General features: G+C 31.3%; 1 protein-coding gene across 1 annotated transcript; it reads right to left on the bottom strand.

The window, feature by feature from the left end:
* Nucleotides 1-5,639: 5,639 nt before the first annotated feature.
* Nucleotides 5,640-8,937, bottom strand: LOC114260272 (SPX domain-containing protein 3). The gene is made up of 3 exons (XM_082869531.1): nt 8,435-8,937; nt 7,309-7,474; nt 5,640-6,255 (listed from the first exon to the last, which is right to left on the bottom strand). Exons 1-3 carry the CDS (start codon nt 8,843-8,845, stop codon nt 5,882-5,884), a joined length of 951 nt encoding a protein of 316 aa, XP_082725657.1. The 5' UTR covers nt 8,846-8,937; the 3' UTR covers nt 5,640-5,881.
* Between the last annotated feature and the right edge of the window lie 636 nt (nt 8,938-9,573).

Below are 9,573 nucleotides of genomic sequence, written 5' to 3'. Positions count from 1 at the left end.
GAAGAGCTTAGGCTATAAAAGGAAAAGGGTGAGTGCATACTTTGTTGTTAATGTTTTAAATAAATACAACTAAATATATGTTTGATTGGACCAAATATTTTATGCCAATTGCAGTGTACTAAGGCTGGATCAACATCATCTCAAGCATCAGCACCAATGGCAACACTAAGTGTAACCCAAACACCAATACCAATGGCAACACCAAATCGATCTTCAGCACCCAATTCAGCTTCAGCCATTCCAAGGGCACCAAATCCATCTGTATCAAGGGAAAGTTCACAAACACAAAGGGAAACTTCAGCGACAAAGGCAACTTTAACATCAAGGGCAACAATAGCAGCAAGAACAAGGACAACACCAACACCAATAAGAAGTGTAACAACAACAACAAAAGCAGCATTGTCACAAACATTTGAAGCATCAAGGGGAGCAACGTCAACACCAACACCAGCCTCATTTACATAGAGATGAAGGAATGTTGTGACCTTATCCTCACTTCAAAATGCATCTGCCTCTAAGGAGAAGAACCTAAATAGGGGTGTTGTTTATTTTGATTATCAAACTCTTTTGACAATGTGGCATGTTTTGTCTATGTAGTTATAGATACTGCCAACATGTTTGCATCATGAATATGTTGCCATTTGGACTTACTGGATACAAACAATATATTTTATGAAATGAATTATGGCCATTTGTGTGTTCATGTTGACATTGGCTTCATTTGTGGCAATGTAGTTATGGATACTGCGAGTAAGTTTTTTCTCCATGCGAGTAAGTTTTTTCTCCATGCTGCCATTTAGTGATCACATGTTTTTCATGTGACTAACTTTTGTTAAAGAGTCAAACAGTGGTAGTAACAAAAGGGCCAATGTGACACTTGACCAAAAGCTCAGGAGGTCAAGTGTCACAATATGATGTGTAAGGATCAAAGTGAGATTTTATGTAAAGCGCATGGGTGCAAAATGTAATTTACCGATAATGTATTAATCTAACAAATAAAGCTCAATATTATACATATAAATAAAAATATCTATATAATAAAGCAGGAATGTTTTTGAATTTGTCCTACACAACCTACATGTACATTTTCTATTTTTCTGCTTCTCTCTCTTACTTTTTCCTTTTCTCATCCATCCTTCTATGATCCCATGAATCCACCTTCCTCTCTCTTTTCTTTTTATTTTTTTATTTTCTCCTATTTTTATTTTTCTCTCTATTTGTATGTTTTTTTTTTTCCTTTTTGTTCACTTATTTTTATTCATATTATATGGAAAAACCTGCGATCCCATAATTAGGAGCCAGATATTACTGTATGTAATGGAGATTAAATTAACGAATTTTATAGTCCACATATTAAATTAATTTGAACAATTAATTATTATTATTAAACGTATTGAATACCAGATAGATTTCATAAATTTAAATCTCATATGAATCTTCAACATATTTTAATAAAGCATTATAGTTTTTGAATCTTCAACTTATTTTTGTCCTATTAGGACATTTGGAAAGCTCAAATCTGTTCAAATTATAAAACAATGGATGAGTTATATTTTCCAAAAAATGTCCTACATATACATTTTCTATTTTCTACTTTCTCACTTCTCTCTTTCTTACTTTTTCCTTTTCTGACCCATCCTTCCATGATCCAATGATTCCACCTTCTTCTCTCTTTTCTTTTTATTATTTTATTTTTCTCTCTATTTGTTTATTTTTTTTATTTTCTCCTTTTTGTTCAATATATTTTACACATATTTCCATACGATGTATGTATGCCCGTATAATTATTTAAGCAAAAGAAGTATTGTATGTATGCCTGTGAAAATTATATGTATGTCAGGCACATCTATCTATCTACCTATATATTATATAAGCAAAAGCGAGTTTTCGTGAGGAGATTTGTGAGAACTCCAAAATTTTATAATAAATTTGTGATTTTATCAAATTAAAAACTAAATTTAAATAATGTTGAGATTACAATATATTCTAATCCTAACATTATTTACATCGTGCCTTCAGGCACGGATATACGCTAGTATATTTTAATAAAGCAGGATGGTTTTTTAATCTTCAACATATTTTTGTCCTATTAGGACATTTGGATGGCTCAGATCTGTTCAAATTATAAAACAATGGCTGAGATATATTTTCTAAAAAATGTTCTACATATGCATTTTCTACTTTCCCTATTCTCTCTCTCTCTCTTACTTTTTTTTTTCTCGCCCATCCTTCCATGATCCCACCTTCCTCTCTCTTTTCTTTTTATTTATTTTTTATTTTCTCCTATTTTTATTTATTTTCTCTATTTGTTTTTGTTTTTTTTTTAATTTTCTTCTTTTTGTTTAATATATTTTGCACACATTTCCATATAATGTTTATATGCCCGTAATACACTAGGACATTACGAGCATACATACAATTTTTATATAATTATATAAGCAAAAGCAGTATTGTATGTATGCCCGTGAAAATTGTATGTATGATAGGCACATCTATCTATCTAACTATATATTATATAAGCAAAAATGAGTTTTCATGAAGAATTTTGTGAGAACTTCAAAATTTTATAATAAATTTGTGATTTTATCAAATAAAAAAATAAATTTAAATAGTGTTGGGATTACAATTTTATTATAATCCTAACATTATTGACACCATGGGCATACGCTAGTATTTTAATAAAACATGACGATTTTTGAATCTTCAATATATTTTTGTCTTATTAGGACATTTAGATGGCTCAGATCTGTTCAAATTATAAAACACTGGTTGAGATATATTTTCCAAAAAATGTCCTACATATACATTTTCTACTTTCCCTCTTCTCTCTCTCTCTTGTTTTTTCTTTTTCTCACCCATCCTTCCATGATCCCACATTCCTCTTTCTTTTCTTTTTATTTATTTTTTATTTTCTCCCGTTTTTATTTTTTTCTCTATTTGTTTTTTTATTTTTTATTTTATTCTTTTTGTTCAATATATTTTACAAATATTTCCATATAATGTTTGTATGCCTGTAATACAGTAGGACATTACGGGTATCCATACAATTTTCATATAATTATATAAGCAAAAGTAGTATTATATGTATACCCGTGAAAATTGTATGTATGTTAGGCACATCTATCTATCTAGTTATATATTATATAAGCAAAAATAAGTTTCGTGAGGAGTTTTGTGAGAACTCCAAAATTTTATAATAAATTTGTGATTTTATCAAATTAAAAAATAAATTTAAATAGTGTTGGGATTACAATTTTATTTTAATCCTAACATTATTTACACCGTGTCTTCAGGCATGGGTATATGCTAGTAAATAAATAAGTCACACCATAAATTTCTCATTTGCAAAAATTTATATGTTCACAAAATTTTATTTAGGACTTGGAAGTAAATAAGTTGGAAATAGGGTGATTGTTGTGCATCTCGCACAGCAGTCACTGTTGTACATCTATATGGGCCCATTTCAAGACTCATTTCGATGATCCAAATCGTTCATTTTTTGGAGTACATCGATTAGAACATACCTAACAAAAATCAAGTTGATTGGATATCATTAACTCTTTCATCCACTCACATTTGTATTCATTTCTATAATTCAAATCACATTTATCATTTATTTTTTAGATACAAATGCAATTCGATGAAATAGTTAACAATATTCGATCAACTTTATTTTTTGTAAATATATTCTACTCAATGGTGGTGTTTGGTGTAGCTGTTAAAACAGATTATAGATTATAGCTTAACAGATTATAGATTATGACTTTAATCAGAAGCGGTTAATCTGTTTGGTATAGCTGTTGGATTATAGATTTAAGTTGCTGAGTAATGTTTGTTAAATAAGCTGTGAAGTAACTTTTTCAATTAATTTTTATTTTTTATTATTCACTATTTGTCTACATTTTTCATAAAAAATAATAATAATATTTAATAGTCCATTTAAGTCTTTTTCTATTTTTAAAAAAATAAAAAATAAAAAAATCTAAGAGTATAACGGTGAATTAACATGTCCACAGCAGAAGCTGATAATCAGAAGCAAGGGGTGAGCAGCTTCTCAGAATCAGCTTTTTTGACTTAAAATAAGTTGTTAGAATCAGAAGCTGTTTGAAATAAGTTTAATCAAACAGTCCAAAATAACTTTTTAAAAGCCAGAAGCTATAAGTTGGCTTAAAAAAACTGCACCAAACACCCCCAATATACTCTAAAAAGTGAATGATTCAAATTATTAAAACGGATCTTAAAATGAGCCCATATTGCCGCAACAATCACCCCATTTCCAAATAAGTCTAGTCAGTATACGAGTAATTATCCTAAGTAAATGGTGGACCAACCTAGGGAAGGCCCAATGTATAGATTGGGCTTGGCCTTATAAAAGTAGGCCTTAGCCTCTTAGCTGGGGTACTATAAAAGAAATTTGATTGCTGTTTTGTTATCCAAGAGAGGGCTAAAATTCAAACCCACCAAAAAAAAGGGCAATGGGCTAGGATTTGTAGACATCGCACAACTCATAAATGGGTATATTATACTTTTGCTCTCTATGGACTCTTTTTTTCTTGGATCCTTAAAAATAATTATTTTGCTCTCTAAAGGGTGGCTTTGTAGGGCGCGTCCTACATCGCTCCGTGGGACATTTACGACCCACCTTATAAAGCTAATTATTTCCTTCAACTAGCAGGAGGCCTTTTCGTCAAGGGAGAACAAAGCCATGAAGGCATGATACTCTAAACAGAAAATATTGTGTTGATTGTGAGTGGTTGCTTCAATGGCGCCGTCTATGAGAATCCCTCCATTCTCTAGTAGAAGTTATTAGTCTTATGTGACTTTTCCTACTTCGATCCAATTATCAACTATTATTAGGCTTTTGTGAGTAAAAATATTAGGCTTACTTCGGTCCAATTATCAATTATTATTAGGTTTTTGTGATTAAAAATGTCTCATGGCAAGGATTAACCTCAAACTTGACCCATACTTGGGAGTAAACCATTTAAATGAGAAAAATATTTTTGTTTACCAAAAAGAAGTTGTCTCCCAAAAGATCATGCCACACTCACCTATTAAATGAGGTCTTCAACATCTTAGGTGTCGTTTGATAAATAAAAATAATTAATTTTTTGTTTTTTGTTCAAAAATATAAATAACGAGTATTTTTTTTTTTTTTTGGCATATATAAATGTTATGCAAACAAATAAATACAAATGTTTGATGAGTTGCCAGAAGTAGTGGCAGGCACTAAAGTGACATATTATCTTGTAAAATCTTCTATGATTTTGTACATTTATACAAATGTTCAATTTTGCACTAAAGTGAAGGAAAATCTATGGTGCACATTTTTTAGTATGCATCTTTAGCTACGATCTCTGTTAATTATGACATTATTTTACTTATGATCCAAGAATTGTTTCATTATACCTCATGTGATGTTTGATTATAATTTAATTTTTTTTTTAGTCCATCTCTTATAGTATTGAGTTATGCTTTTTGTGATAATCAAACTCACAAATAACATTACCCCTAACTGGTCTAATTAAAACCTCTATACCTTCTGGTGATTCAATTTGTTTAACAACTAATAAACCTTCAACATTTTTTTTCCCTTATCTGATTCAAATAATCCCATTTTAGAAAAGCTAATTCCAAAATATTGAAAATTTGTAATTTTTCCATTAATATTAGAACTGTCTTTTACTCTAAAAGAGAAGCTCATCTTTCAACATACTAATTAGCATACAACAAAAAAATAAAATAAAAATAAGGAAGAAGCGGTAGGCCTACTTTCTTATACATCATGTATTATGTAGCATTTAGCCAATCCCCAAAAAACACAAAATTATGGCCAACTATATGTGTTAAATGTATTGCATGTATCATAATTTCTCTAATATTAGGGAATTGGTATGGGTGAATTGAGTTGACAGGCCTGGATGAAATCAAAATCCGGCAAGTTGAGAGGCGGTAGAGAGAAGTGGCCGTATGTGGAGCTTCCTCTTCTAATCTCTTGCATAGTCAGCAGAGCTGCAATTGTATTCCTAAAAACTCCTTCTCCCGACACCATAATCGCCTCTCTTTCTCCGCGGATTATTCCTTCTTCTTCTTCAACCACCGGGAACATTGCATCGATGGTGCTTTCACATTCTTTGACAAGTTTTGATATGAGATCAGTTGTGTAAAAAGGTTGCTGCAACACATTCTGAATGAAGGGTGAGCGCAACAACCCACCAGTTCGCTTGTCATATTTCTTCAAGATCTTGGCCAACCCTGCAAAGTAATAAATTCATTTTTTTTTTTTTTTTTGTATTGTCTAACAATTTTGTATAGTGATAACACTCAACAAAGAAATGCGACTAGAACTACTAATTGAATTTCTATTTTTGCCATTTGGTTCAATTAGTATATCAATGCAATCTTAGGCTTCATAAAAAATAAAAATAAAAATTATTTTTGGGATTTGGATATGACAAGAAAAATAGTCAATAAAAAAGGCTTTTCCATGAACAATGAAAGCTGAATTAATTTAAGCGAAACCCTTTTCTATTTTTTCAAGGCAGAGAACATTTTTCTAATAACTATGGTCTTCTCAATGCCATCACCATTGTCACCACCATCACTCGCCAATGCCGCCACCTTACCACCCTGCCTCCACAACCACCCGCACCACCCTAACCCAAGGCTACTATCGCTGCCACTACTGCGACTGTTGCAACCACTGCTAGCACACCACTTTCAAGTTTGCAATAAAATACAAAAATCTTTTATTACAAAAGACCTTTTCTAGAAACTATGTTCAGTAATAAAAATGTTTTTCTGCCTAAACAAATGTTATAACTCATACATCCATGTTATTGAAAAATTTGATCGGATTTGATCTGATCCAATACACTTGACGTATCCACATGGATTATTCGATAAACCCATGTATTTGAATGAAGGGATCTTATCTGTAGAAGATATGGTGGTTGTTGACGACTATATAAAGATAGAGAATACATTTTACACAACAATGATGGAAAAACTCCGCAGAAAAATACACAGTTCCTCTTTTTCTTCAATCTCTCTTAAGGCTACCATAACTAGTGCCTTGTAACTTCAAAACTGAAAATTATGGGATAATTCTTGCTCATGTGTTTGTGATCATTCGTAGAGGCTCCTAATACAAGTAATAATTAACACAACTGGGTAAACTGCTTTGGCTTGAATTATATCAAACACCCGTCTTTATTTTAGACAAGTTATGTCAATTGAGTTCAAATGGAAGTGAATTTCTTGTTCGCAAAAACACAAATATGGGAAGAATTGAACATCGAGGAGTACCTGTGTAGTTGATATTGCTATAGTTCATTAAAAGCACCATTTCACCATGGAAATTGACAATCTCTTTTCTGATTTTACCCATCTCCTCTTTGTAATCCATCTCTGATGGTTGACTTCCATTTGGTCCCCAACTCTCAGTCACTCTCTCAATCCTCTGTTGCAACTCCTGCAATCAACACATTATTAATTTTTATCTTTTTCACCACATTAAAATAACCTATGCAATTTTAATTTCACATACTAATGTTTATTCCCAATAAACATTTTATCTCAAGTGTCATAATCATCATTGTTACTTATGTCTTTTTTTTCTTTTTCTTTTTAATTAAAAGTTCTAAGAATTCTTGTTAAATATTGTCATTATCCATAACTGCAATACACATCATTGTGTTGAATAATTCTCGTATTCCGAATTATTCTTTACATCAAATTATTCTCTAATCCTGAATTTATTCGTTCATGCATAAATTCAATGTGATTTAATGTACTTCGTGACCCCCAAAAACAACAAAATGTTATGTCTATACATTAATCTCATCACCAACTAGCAGTCAAATAATTCTGTAATCCTGAATTTATTCGTTCATGCATATATTCGATGTGATTTAACGTAATTCGTGACCCCCCAAAAAAAGTCACGTCTATTACGTTAATCTCATCACCATCTACTAATTATTTAGCATATATTCTTCGAACACCATATGATTAAATGTTTATTCTATAATAAAGTCGTGTAACTAGTCAACAAAATAAAGACAAGGTATAATCGTGTTGTTATGAAGTGGACATAGGGACCCATATTTTTCAACATGTTAAAATGGGCTATGCCAAGTTTCCAGCCCTTGGCTTATAACTTTAACATTCCCTTCAAATTATAATAATTAAAGCCACCCAAAAAAAAAAAAAAAAAAAAAAATTAACATTCCCTTAATTTTCAACTGAGTTGACTCAGTTGACCCAACCAACTATTTTGGTTAGAAATGTTGGTCTTTGACTGAGTTCAAACTAAAACAATACCATTTTCAAACCAGTATCAGATTTAGATCTCACTAACCCCTTATTCCACTACAATTCACAATTAAAAAAAAAAAAAAAACTCAATACAAACAAGAATAAGAAAACTAACCTTATGGCGGATAACGAAATCCTCCTCTTGTTCCATAAAAAAAGAGTTGAATTTCTCGATCTCATTGTTCAACAAGTACATGAACTCAGCCTCAGCCTTCCCAAACTCGAGCGATCCATTCATCATCGGAGGAGCCGAAGAAATTAACCTCACAAGCTTTTTCAAATCCTTGTAGGACAGAAACTTGTCGTGCCATCCCGGCAAAGTTTCTTGAACTTGTTGCTTCAATCTCTTCCCAAATTTCATCCAACCCTTTATCTTTATTCTCTCTCTGAACCCAGAATTGGAAGTGAAAAAGTTGAAAGGAAAAAGCCTAATAAGAATGAAGATTTGTGGGTGGGAGTAGTGAACGCAGTGAAAATAAGGTGTGGGGGAGTTTAAAAAGGAGGAGATAGAATATTTAGAGAGCATATGCTTAACGTGATGAAGTGGCGGTTGGAAAAAAGCACAAAAGAGCCGTTAAGGCGAAGAGAATTCGCGGCATATTCGGTTACTATTAGTCGCACTTAGACCCGGCTAGCAAATGACTTTTTGGTATAGACTAATTGGTGTCCCCATTGGGTGGTACCGTAGTAGGAGGGTTAGGGGCTGTTTTTTTTTTTTTTTTTTTTTAATATCTCGGCTCGGATTGAGGGGCATTCGTGTTTGGGCATTGATTTTTTTAATAATTTTTTATTTTTTTATAAAAAATTATATAAATAACAGTAAAATTAAATGGATTAATTTTTTATAGTTTTTTTTTTTTTTTTTTTTGACTATTTTAGCAAGTTTTCAAACACTATCTAGTCTAGATCTTTTGCAATGATTTTTTGTAATGTTGAGATTTTTTTTTTAAAGCGACTGTCAATATATTATTTCCTCAATTTTTATAAAATTAAATTTCAACTGTACAAAAAATTTTGCTAAAATTACTTTAGAAAAAATCATTTTAAAGGAACCGAATTCGCAAAGACTTGGTCTTGACTAGTTCATTGAATAGATGTAATTTTGTGTCACTTATATCATATAATTATTGAACAAAAATCTTAAGGGTAGTCCCAAAAAGTTGTGAATAATGAAATATTAATTATTGATTCACTTATTGAGATTTAAACTTTGACTTTTTTATACGAGAGTTTTAGCTTCCGCCGACTTGACAA

The sequence above is a fragment of the Camellia sinensis genome, chromosome 5 (assembly GCF_055761805.1).
Source record: "Camellia sinensis isolate YWXY chromosome 5, ASM5576180v1, whole genome shotgun sequence".
Lineage (NCBI taxonomy): Eukaryota > Viridiplantae > Streptophyta > Magnoliopsida > Ericales > Theaceae > Camellia > Camellia sinensis.
The sequence above is the reverse complement of the archived record's forward strand: the minus strand, read 5'-3'. Positions and strand labels throughout refer to the sequence as shown.

What these genes read in the sequence shown, in the direction of transcription:
- LOC114260272 (XM_082869531.1), bottom strand. Translation starts at nt 8,845, where the DNA reads ATGCTCTCTAAATATTCTATCTCCTCCTTTTTAAACTCCCCCACACCT. An exon ending in ATTTCGTTATCCGCCATAAG is followed by an intron (nt 7,475 to 8,434) that starts GTTAGTTTTCTT and finishes TGTTGATTGCAG; the next exon opens with GAGTTGCAACAGAGGATTGA. An exon ending in TAGCAATATCAACTACACAG is followed by an intron (nt 6,256 to 7,308) that starts GTACTCCTCGAT and finishes ATTACTTTGCAG; the next exon opens with GGTTGGCCAAGATCTTGAAG.